Source organism: Macrobrachium rosenbergii, chromosome 7, assembly GCF_040412425.1.
Source record: "Macrobrachium rosenbergii isolate ZJJX-2024 chromosome 7, ASM4041242v1, whole genome shotgun sequence".
Lineage (NCBI taxonomy): Eukaryota > Metazoa > Arthropoda > Malacostraca > Decapoda > Palaemonidae > Macrobrachium > Macrobrachium rosenbergii.
The window spans coordinates 8,867,087-8,879,484 of record NC_089747.1 but is presented as its reverse complement, the minus strand read 5'-3'; the positions used below and the strand labels follow the sequence as shown (position 1 = coordinate 8,879,484).

The window sequence follows — 12,398 nt, the reverse complement described above, 5'->3', positions numbered from 1 at the left end:
GATCATTGGGTTCTCTGTTCTCAACATGGAAAAAAAAAGTTAAGTATACCTTAGTTTAACCAGACCACTGAGCTGATTAACAGCTCTCCTAGGGCTGGCCCGAAGGATTATGTTTATTTTACCTGGCTAAGAACCAGTTGGTTACCTAGCAACGGGACCTACAGCTTATTGTGGAATCCGAACCACATTATACCGAGATATGAATTTCTATCACCAGAAATAAATTCCTCTAAGTCTTCATTGGCCGGCCGGAGACTCGAACTCGGGCCTAGCAGAGTGCTAGCCGAGAACTCTGCCGACTCGTCCAACGAGGAGCTTCTTGGAGATGTTGGGTTCGCTAATCTTGACATCGTCCTATCAGGGTTTCGAAGTCCCCCATAAGGCTTGAACCACTGAATTAGAAGTATCACTGTTGAGTCGTTGAACATAGCCAGAGATGAGGAGACTGGGTACAGATGCATCAGGACTACCTAAGACCAGATGGAAAGATGGCGGATTTTACTGACAACAATATGCACAATATGCCTCCTCGTTTTGAGCGAGCTGGGAAGGAGGTAACACACTGCTCTAGGATAGATCATCCAAAAGCACTGTTCTTGGCAGGGCATGAGCTGGTATTCTTTCAAGATATACTGAAAAAAAACACTATTCTCGACTTGGAAAGAGTTAACACTGTGCTCAGGAACAAAGCTGAAAATTGATTTCGACGTAAGGTGCTTTTTCTGTCAGAATTTCAAGTGTCAGACTGAAAGGAAATATCCTGGACACATTGTCCATGCATGTTTAAAGACGCGGTTTAAGGGTAAAAATAATAACAAACTGCAATTTATAATTATCAGTAACTTTATTACCATCAACAACAATAAGCAAAAAGCCACAATGATGTATGTGAGCGACTGTATTTTTCAAAATACAAAAAAGTATAAAAAAAAAAAAGAGCTTTCGACCTTTTGCACAACTGTCCTTTTTAGCCAACTGAAGAGGACCGTTGTGCACCATAGATCAATAACAATGCTATAGTAATGGCTTAATGTAGTGCAATGAAGGAATACAGTAATGATGCAATTATAAATAAAAGCATTCATAATTTTGTACAACAAAGATCTGTTTCCATGCTGACACAGTAGAATGTAGGGTCACCAAAGGCTTGGCGGTTTCTCAGCCTCAATACTGTCCGAAAACACGGGATCAGTTTCACTGAAGGGTGTCCTCAACTAATCTTTTTTCAGCCAGAAAAATACTTGTAGTATTGATGCTGTAGCATAGTTTGTTCTCTTTCATCTGACATTTACCCTGAGAAAAAAGCTCTTTTCTTGCTCACAGTGATATAATGTTCCCAAAGTAATGTCATAGCCATAACAGAGAAGAGTTGAGTTGTCACTCCCTTAAAGCCTGGTGAATATACACAGGTTTGGCAGAGAGATTATGAGGTATTGCAGGTTCTGTATTGTCTTTCTTTTTACTCAGATTAAATTCAACGGAAGTTTTTCCCAGAAAGACACTCAAAGAAGTCGTAAGGTTATTTTAACATTAAGCAAAAGTCTTTATGGTGTCTCATTCTGTTATTAAGCACGACAACTTCATCGGTAATTGCATTATTGTATTGAGAGATTGGTCCTTCCAAAGATTGGGGTTTAGTTGGAATGTAAGTGATTTTTGCCAATTTAATTTCTTTGTGGAAATAAGTTTATCATTTTTATTCTTTATATTTTATTAAGTCAACCATGGTAAGTACAGTTAATAAGTAACAACAAAATATAACAAAGTAACCGAAACAGTACCACAAAGTCTGGTGACTTATAACAAACCAGTTAATGCCACCAGTTACTTGTATCATTCATTGTAAAAATTTGCATTAGGCTTCTTGGAGACACTTTTCAGTATTTCCCAGGAAGACCCTTGGGTCGGTACCTGTTAGGATTACCACCTCGTCGTCCCCAACGGTTGGCTGCCTGGTCAGCAGCGCTGGAAGCTGCGCTGCCTCCACGCAACCTGTCAACGCCCTCCCTTGCATTGCTGAAATAGAATGTTCCAGTTCCTGTACTTGCATTTCTAAAGCAACAGTTTTAGGCTACAGGACAGTAGGAATGGCTATGCACAATACATATGACCACTTAAGTGACACAAGGATTTTTTTTCAGAAAGAGAGAGCCAGAGAGGAAACCCTGTGGGCTTAAGATTTCATGAAAAATGTAGCAGAGTTTCACTAACCTGATAACTCTAGATGCCCATCTACCTCCAGGACCCCTCTTGGCGGCGTCGTGGTTCCCTCTCGCGTGGAAGTACTTGTCAGAGTTCTTCCAGTTGGCTTCTCTCATGTCGCTGTTGAGGGGTGGAAAGTACAATGATGGTAGTGCCAGTTTAGATGTATTTTTCTCCACAGAAGAATGTGAATCTTTGCAATTTTTTCCCTTGAATAATGCAATGATGACACAAAGAGGAAGAACTCATCTTACCTATAAGCTCGGACCATATCTCCTGCACCCTGGACAGCTTCCTTTCCGAATCTGAAAGGTTTTTTGACAGTGTCCCAGAACCCTGGGTCTCCATTAGCGCTGACAGCAACGGCTGCAAGAACCACCACAGCAAGGAGCAGCTTCATCCTGAATGGGAAATAATAAGTGCTTGAATTAGTATTTGGTGATCTGTCTGGTACAGATTTACCTTCTTCATAACTAGCCAGAGAAACTGCACTCGAAATAAGGAGCTCAAGTGATTTTGAGGGCTGAATGTAACCAGTTTTCGGGTGGTACACCTGCCAAGCTCTTAAAAGGAAGCCATAACAAAACAAGAGGTACTAAGACGTTATAAGATTTATTTGAAAATTCCGCTGTAAAGACTAGCACTGGACCACTTTCAGCCATCAAGCATTTAATACGGTGAAAAGACAGTTGGAGTGGTTAGACAGGAAGACGAAAGAAAGGAAGTGAGTGCAGAGATAAAGTAAAGGTCTTTAAGAGTGGGTGCGGCTAAGGATATTACGACTATGGAGACGAACTGCTTCGTTTTGAATATTTTTACAAAAATGAATGGGTAGATCTTTCTAAGGAGGCTTTACCAACAAAGCAAAAGGAGACGCCGTGGAAAATAAGGGACTAACCCAGTGAATTAAAACGGCATCATTATGAAAAAAAAATCTGTGAGAAAACAAAAGTTTATCAGAACGTGAAGAGTTATGACGAAAGAGGTACAAGTTTAAAATAACGAAAAAGTAAAGTGAATTAAGTAAAAGGAGGGAAAGGACACCCAGGAAGGAGAACTATCCTAAATTCCGATTAATATTAATGATGAATAATATTAATCATTAATAACATTAATAATTAATATCAATATTAATCATTCAATCAGGACATTGGCACGAAGCACTCTTTGCTTGCAGTTTGTGAGTTGTCCCAAGCAGGATTTAAAAAGAAAATGTTAGTAAAATATTTAGCAACAAACTCTATTTCAATATGGACGTAATTTGAATAAATAAACAAGTAACAAATGCACCGAAGTTTCTTCGGCGCAATCGAGTTTTCTGTACTGCCGCTACAGCATATAATCAAGGCCACCGAAAATAGGTCTATCTTTCGGTGGTCTCGGTATACTGCTGTATGATCTTCGGCCCATGAAACTTTAACCACGGCCCGGTGGTGGCCTATCCTACACAGTTGCTAGAAGCACGATAATGTCTAACTTTAACCTTAAATAAAATAAATAAAAAAATACTGAGGTTACAGGGCTGCAATTTGGTATGTTTGATGATTGGAGGGTGCATGATCAACATAACAATTTGCAGCCCTCTAGCCTCAGTAGTTTTTAAGATCTGAGGGCGGACGGAAAAAGTGTGGACAGATTAAGTGCGGACGGACAGACAAAGCCGCCAAAATAGTTTTCTTTTACAGAAAAGTAAAAATGGATAAATAAACAAATCGAGATGATGTTTGCTTAGAAGACGTGAGAACAGAGAAAATATAATTGACAAGTTAAATTTAAGTTGATTGCTCCCTAGAGCACAGACCAAAAGGCGAACAGAAAAAAGATAATGCACGAAAATTAACCAAGAAAGTAGAATCAAACAAGAAATTATGCTCAGTTATATAGAAAATGAGAAGAACTCAAAATCGATCACACTCACTTGATCTGAAGAACACCTGCTGGTTTCTGTTCATTTGGCATTCTCTGGGTTCTTAAATAGCTGTGTTCTCTTGCCTCTGCCCTCTGGTGAGAAAGTCAGGAACTACAATCCACTCCCTCTCCTCAGCTTCTCCCTCTCATGACATTTTCACGGAAATCGTAACTGTGCAGTCATGTTTATTTTCTAGATGAGCGAAGAACTGTCGGGGATTAAATATCTGATATTATTTGATTTTCTTGCAAAAAATAATTGATTTTTAAATATCCGTCGAAATTCCCTTTTCGATTTGCTTAAACGAGGTTTCAATCATCGTAATTCAAAAGGGGAGAAAGGGGTTGGTAGGGGGGTTACTGTTTGCTGGGATAGGGAGGGGTAGGTAGTACGTGTGTCACCGCCTCCTACTCTTGTTTGGAAGCTTCAACTGTCAAATTGGGCCTTTCTTGTTCTCATTGTTTTTTCTCATATATCCTCCCTTTATTTGGTTACAACTACCGGAAATCCGAGAGGCCACTGTAATAGCACCGATATAAGATTAATTTACGCTGCCCTCATCACTTGGAAACCCTCAAGACCACAAGAAGAAATGTTTTTTCGACAGTAGGAAAGTTTGGCGGGCAACGGGATTCCCCAGGTTCAGATACTGCGTCTCGTAATACACACGGAAGAAGAAGAAGAAGAAGAAGAAGGCGGAGGAGAGTTGATGCTCTTTTTAGATTATACAACAAGAGAAAGGTGGCATAACTCACGTAGACCGAGTGTCCCTGGGATAACCCGAGAATATATTTTCATTGCTGATAACATTTTAGCTGGCGAGTTTCGTTACTTATAACTTTGCATATTATTTCAACTGAAATTCGAGGAGACATTTTCTTTCACTAACGGGAACTTGGTTGAGGAGATAGACCAAGTGAAGTTTCATGTTTAAGTTAATGTTACTGTTTCTTATAATATAGCAGTTTATTTACCTATTATTATTATTATTATTATTATTATTATTATTATTATTAACAACTGATAAAAGTTGTATAAGATTTTGATGAACGAAATCATAGTTGAAGTAAAAAAACAGGGTAAAAATACTTGGGGGGAAGGGTAAAAAATAGGGGTAAAAATTAACAGGGTAATAATTAACAGGGGGTAAAATAAACAGGGATAAAAATAACCGGGGATAAAAATTAACAGGGGTAAAAAATAATAGGGCGTAAAAATTAACATGGGGTAAAAGTAACAGGGGGGGTAAAAATAGCAGGGTGTAAAAATTAACATGGTGTAAAAATAACAGGGTAAAAAAAAATTGGGGGTTAAAACAGGAGGTAAAAAATAACAGGGGGAAAAAATAACAGGGGTAAAAAAAATGGGGGGTAAAATCAACAAGGGTGAAAAATAGCAGGGGTAAAAATGACAAGGAGTAAAAAATAACAGGGGTAAAAAAAAGAACAACGGGTAAAAAAAACAATAGGGGGTAAAAATAACAGGGAGTAAAAAAAAGGGGGGTAAAAAACAAAGGATAAAAGCAACAGAGTGTTATAAAAAGTGGGTAAAAAACGGGGATGTAAAAAATAACATGGGGTAAAAAGAACAGGGGGTAAAAAAACAGGGGGTTTAAAAAATGGGTAAAAAACAGCCGTAAAAATAAATAACAGGGCGTAAAAAAAGGTGGTAAAAATAACAGGGTTAAAAAAAAGTGGGCAAAAAACAGGAAGAAAAAAAACAGTGGGCAAAAAGTAAAAATAACATGGGGTAAAAAACCAGGGCGTAAAAATACAGGACGTCAAAATAACAGGGGATAAAAAAGGGCTAAAAAAAAGTAGGTAAAAAACAGGGAGTAAAAATAACAAGGGGTAAAAATTGAGGTAAAAAAACAGGGGGTAAAAAAAAGGAGGTAAAAATAACGGGTAAAAAAAGGAGGTAAAAAAACGGGGTAAAAAAGGAGGTAAAAATAACAAGGGATAAAAAAGGAGATAAAAAAACAGAGGTAAAAAAGTGGGGCAAAAAGGAGGTAAAAAACATGGGGTAAAAAAAGGGGATAAAATAACAAGGGGTAAAAAAGCAGGTAAAAAAACATGTGGTAAAAATAACAAGGGGTAAAAAATGGATGTAAAAGAACATGGGGTAAAAAAGGGACGTAAAAAAACATGGGGTAAAAAATGTGATAAAAATAACAAGGGGTAAAAAAAGGAGGAGAAAAAAAAAACAGGGGGTAAACATAATAGAGGGTAAAAAAAACTGGGTAAAATAACAGGGGGCTAAAACAACAGGGGACAAAAAAAGTGGGTAAAAAAACAAGGGGTGAAAAAACAGGGTAAAATAAGGGAGGTAAAAAAACAGGGGATAAAAATAACATAGGGTAAAAAAAGGGGGTAAAAACAGTGGGTAAAAATAACAAGGGTAAAAAAGGGGGGGTAAAAAAACAGTCGGTAAAAATAACAGTCGTAAAAAACAAAGGGGGTAAAAATGACAGTAAGTAAAAAGTTGGGGTGAAAAAACAGGGGTATATGAACAGGGGTTAAAATAACAGGGGGTAAAAAGGGGGCTAAAAACAAGGGGTAAAAATAACAGGGGGTAAAAAAACAGGGGGTTAAAAACAGGAGGGTAAAAATAATAAGGGGCAAAAAAAACAGAAGGTAAAAATAACAAGGGGGGCAAAAAAACGGGGTAAAAAAAACATTAACATTCCTATGTCACATTCAGAAGTTTTCGTTAAAAATAGATCCAAAAATGGCATTTTCCCCTTAGTTTCCTCTTCCTTAGTAAAATTAAGTTCGGCATCTTTTGAATCTAAATAGCCAAAGAATTTTATGGCATCACTTTGTTGCTTGAAATAATGAGAGAATCGTCGACTAACCGTTTAGTCTCATGAGAGCATAAGAAACCATAGGCCAAAAGTTAAGTATACCTTAGTTTTACCAGACCACTGAGCTGATTAACAGCTCTCCTAGGGCTGGCCCGAAGGATTAGACTTATTTTTACGTGGCTAAGAACCAATTGGTTACCTAGCAACGGGACCCAACTGGTCCATTTTAATATATGTAATATATTTTATATGTAATATTCTTTAATTGGTCGGTAAAATTAGATTTACTAAATCCTTGCTGATGTTTCTGTCAAGGTCTCTTCTGTACATTCTATATCGTCTTTTGTGGAAACATTTGTATACAGACTCTCGCTGTCTAAGCTTACCGGAAGGTAATTTTTCTAAAATTTAAATGTTTTCATAATATTAAAAAAATTGTAGAAATTTGTTTTGTGTATTCCTTCTTGGGCCATTCCTCAATATAAGGGCTCATAAATTTTGGTAAACCGAATGGCACTAATAGGAAAAGCAGCCAGTCTTTTAGAACTAACTAGATATCTAGTACTACGTGGCGGATGGTATATTCTATGAAGGTCTGGATGCAGTCGATCAGAACTGTAAATAATGCACAACGAGGTAATCGAACGATAAGCGCCAGAGACTAACACAAAGATCTAGGATAAGAGACATAACAGAACTCCAGATTTTGTCCAACAATTTAAGATGCAAGTCAGCTGCTGAAAACATGACAACATAGAAAAAATAAAACATTTCCTCAGGACAAAGAGATCTCCGAAAATATCGAAAATCTTTCTCAATACGCCAATTTATTTATTTTTTTTATGCTTGAAGAAGAGATAGACCGGGTGTGTTTTTTGCAAACAAGAATTGTAGGCTCAAGATTTGTTTCTTAAACAAGTGTTTCATTCCCGAATCGGGATGAAAAGCTGGGTTGAGCTGTTGGTCAATGCCCCTACCTTCTGGAACACCAAGCATCAGAGAAATTAGTCTCAAACCTTAGTAATTTGGCGCAATTCTCGATGGATCCAGATAAGTGAAGATTAGGGTACTTGGTACGGATGCATTAGTACCATCCAAGTTAAGACGACAAGATAGGGAGAGTTTTCTTATCAGGACGGAGCTGAGAAACGAGGTGCACTGCTCTGGGGCAATCCAGAAGCACTGTTCTGGTCTCAGGAGAGCTTACATTGTTCAGGGGCTTTAGACAAAACGCTGTTCTAAACATGAATTTATTCCAAGCAGTTTATATGGGTCAGAAGGAGGCGGTACCTAGAATACACTAGGCATAATGTTTCATAAAAGCCATGACTTAGTAATGATAATAATTTGTAACCTGTAGTTTTATCATCATCATTATTATCAACAACAAAATCCTGATACTGATAATGTAGTGCAACTAAGAAAACTAATACTGATATCGGGCAAGTGAAGTAATATAAACACATAAATTTCTGCTTGTCCAGAAATTTACTCCTGTCTGTTGAAGGCATATATGGCTTTATTGAACCCAGAACGGTGTAGAATGTCTTGCAGTTTCTTAGCCACGTTGCTATCCGAAAACACTATGAGTAAATGACTATGGAATTCCTTCATCTACTCTGTATTTAGGCGAGGAAGCCTTTTGCCCTTCCTATTTTTGGTCCCCAGGCGTATTCCCAGAATTGTAGTTAGTCTTTAGGCCTAACTTCAAATACGCGCTACTAGGACCCCCGAATCTCTTTTGTACACCAGTACTTCGTATATGGATACCGTAGCATAATTTCTTCTCGTCGACTTAAAGTTTGCCTTTAATTAATACGAGGATAACAAAAATGTCCTTCTTTTGACTGGCAGAAACACCATATATTCATCGAGGTTGCTGACCGTAGCCTATAGTACTACGCATTCCGTTCTCTAAAGGCTATGGGATATTACAAGTCCTTTATCAGCTTCCTGATTTTCGCAGACTAAATTCAATTGATTTTTTCATCTGAAAAGGACATTCAAAGAATTCTTAGGATTTTATAACCACTAACATATCCCTTCATAGGACACATCTTATGTTCAAGAGAGTGACAGCTTAATTGACCTTTCGTAAGGATGTGAATACCAGCCAAGGGATGTATAAACTCGATGAATCTATTGCGAGATATAAACATTTGAATGTTTACTTTACCTAGCCTACGGGGAAGGTGTGAGCGCACCCGAATAAATAAACAATATTTGTCAATAGAGTATTGACCTCAAACTCTACTTATCAGGTGTGAAAAATATTCCTACAGTCTATTAGTTCGTCTGCACTGTCATGGTAGCATATTTACATTGCAATTTTCTACCATTGTGTATTAGTCGTCTTGACAATGCCTTGGAAAACTAAAGACGAAAGCAGTCACGATTTATGTGTATATATATATTGTGTGTGTGTGTGTGTGCGTAATGAATAGATACAGTTTTGTACATCTAGATCATATTTAAATATTATACTGTGGTCCTTTTGTCTCTCATTAACAGTACAGCACAGAATATATATATATATATATATATATATATATATATATATATATATATATATATATATATATATATATATATATATATACACTATAACCTACATACATACATACATGTATACGTATAAACAGACAGACTAAGAGAAAGGAGAAATCAGCATACAGCAAAATAATATTCGTAAGAGGTTGAACACCATCATACGTATTTTTGGGCCTCGGGCAATGGCGCACCAAGGAATGTCGCTGAAACGTTTTGGTTCACTTCGTGGGTGTTGGTACCCCTGTGGAGGGTTGTGGGGTGGGGGTGTTAGGAGGGCGCTAAAGGTTATTAAGTCCGAGACTTGACACAGAGATTACAGTTGTTTTGGAAATAGAAACCAAGAGTTTATTATTGTAATCTTGTTTCCCGGGATTACCTTACATCTTCCAAAGCGGGAATTTGGGGAAGTCGATCCCAGTGGGATAAATAAAGAAGAAGAATGGAATACGTAATGGCGATGCCTTTTGCTTGAGCACGAAGATCCTGAAAGTCATATGCGACTGTTTGCTGCTCTTCTCGTCAGGGAAAACAATCTGCCTGTAGTAATGCAATAAGCCTCGTTGGGAAAAACGAACGCGTGTTAGATTGTGTCAGATCTCTCTCTCTCTCTCTCTCTCTCTCTCTCTCTCTCTCTCTCTCTCTCTCTCTCTCTCTCTCTCTCTCTCTCAGTTGCTAACTCTATCCTCCTGTTCATTAGCTTTTTCTACTTACTGTCTGTTATAACTCTCTCTCTCTCTCTCTCTCTCTCTCTCTCTCTCTCTCTCTCTCTCTCTCTCTCTCTCTCTCTCTCTCTCTCTCTCTCTCACTAAATCTGTTCATCAGCTTTTTCTACTTACTGTATGTTATCACCCTCCTCTCTCTCTCTCTCTCTCTCTCTCTCTCTCTCTCTCTCTCTCTCTCTCTCTCTCTCTCTCTCCTTCATACATTCAGACAACTAACTGTTATGATATAAACGGATTAGTATTTAGTAATGTTCTCTGTCCATCTCCCTAAAATAAATATAGAGGTCTATTAGGCTCTTATGCCGTAAATTGAGTTGGCCTGTTATTATTCCAATTAATTCCAAGATATTAACCATCAATAAGAAATTAATTGGTAATCTGGATATCTTTGGTGAAATACACTTGTACTTACACTCTTATTTTAATTACTTTCATTACTTTATTTATCATCATCATTACCCTGAGCTTTCACGAGTTATTCTAAGAGCTTTTTGAGCTTTCGATGTCATCACTACTTTTCTCAAAAGGTTAAGGTTAAGGCTACAGATTATGTGGAATTTCCGTTCCGTGGTATCTTCGCTGTGATTACACGATCCTGCGTCGATAATGTTTGTAAACTTATAGGAAACTGGTCATCAGACTAAAGAACAAAATGGAAAAGTGTTCATAATATATATACACAGACACATTCCTTTTACTGTACCCCCGTTCATATTCTCTATCTTCCATCTTTCTTTCCACCCTCTCTTAACAATTGTTTCATAGTGCATCTGCGTGGTTTTCCGTCTGTTACGCCTTTAAAATCCTTTTACTGTCAATTTCCGTTTCAGCGCCGAATGACCTCATAGGTCCCAGCTCTTGTCTTTTGGCCAAAATCTTATATTCAGTTCCATTCCGTAGCATTTTCTTACATCTTAGGTGGATATTTCGAGACGTCGATCGCAGAGGGGAATTGAATTAACTGAATTAATAAAAACAAGATGATTCCATACTTAATGGTGATATCTTGTGCTTCTGCACGGACAAAAGTTATTACAATTTTCTGCTGTTCTTCTTATCAGGGAAAACATCCGGACTTCAGAAATATAATATACCTCACTGGAGCAATAGAACATGTCAAAATAATTATTAGTCTCTCTCTCTCTCTCTCTCTCTCTCTCTCTCTCTCTCTCTCTCTCTCTCTCTCTCTCTCTCTCTCTCTCTCTCTCTCTCCTTCAGACACTGGGATAACTAAATATTATGCTTTAAACGGACTTGCATTTGATAATGTTCTACGCCCCTCTTCCCAGAATTCAAATAAATGTAGCAATCGCTTGGGCTCTTTGGGAGTAAATATTTAACGGGCTTATTATCATTCCGATTGATTCCAGTAAGAAATTAATTAGTAATCAAATTATCTGCTGAAAAACATATACTTTTATACTAATTTTCGTTACTATCTTTTGACTTATTATTATCATCACTCTGAGCTCCAACTTGTTACTTTAACTTTTATCCTTTTTATAACATCACTACTACTCCGAAAAGGGAAAGGTCAAGGTTACAGATTCTGTGGGATTTCCCCTCCATGGCGTCCTCCGAGTGATCACATAATCTTGCATTGATAATATTTTTGTGAACAAATAGGAAACAGGACAAGGAGTCTTTCCTAAGTCATAAATAGCAAAAACCTTCTTAAAATCCCCTACTTCCCCTTCGGAGTTTGTGGTGCCCTTGCCATTCATTTGAGAGCCCTGGGTTCGATCCTAATGTGAGGGAAAAATTCCTTTCTATGGCATTTGTGTTTTTGTGTCAATTATTTCCAAGATATTTTTATTCTTATAGATAGTAGCATAATCACTTTTATATTCTTCAGTGGGTAAAGCTTCTATATAACATTCGTTAGAGATAAATAATATGATTTTTTTTAAAATCCGGTGGCCTCGCAAAGTTCCCAATTTATGTTTTTTTTTTTTTTTTTGTTCCCTTTAATACCAACAGATGTCTTCGGCTATCACTTACAATACTGTTTGCAATGCTCCCCCCAAACGCCCATCGCTCTCTCTCTCTCTCTCTCTCTCTCTCTCTCTCTCTCTCTCTCTCTCTCTCTCTCTCTCTCTCTCTCTCTCTCTCTCTCTCTCTCTCTCTCTCTCTCTCTCTCTCTCTCTCTCTTGCTTATGTATCTTTCTCCAAAGAGAAGAGGTCGGATAACAAGTTTACTATATTCATTATC

The 12,398-nt window shown here is 37.6% G+C and overlaps 1 protein-coding gene across 1 annotated transcript; it reads right to left on the bottom strand.

Annotated features, from left to right (window-relative positions):
• Positions 1 to 1,693: 1,693 nt before the first annotated feature.
• On the bottom strand, positions 1,694 to 4,278 carry LOC136840094 (serum amyloid A-5 protein-like). The gene is made up of 4 exons (XM_067106481.1): positions 4,121 to 4,278; positions 2,457 to 2,603; positions 2,212 to 2,322; positions 1,694 to 2,016 (listed from the first exon to the last, which is right to left on the bottom strand). Exons 1-4 carry the CDS (start codon positions 4,159 to 4,161, stop codon positions 1,878 to 1,880), a joined length of 438 nt encoding a protein of 145 aa, XP_066962582.1. The 5' UTR covers positions 4,162 to 4,278; the 3' UTR covers positions 1,694 to 1,877.
• Between the last annotated feature and the right edge of the window lie 8,120 nt (positions 4,279 to 12,398).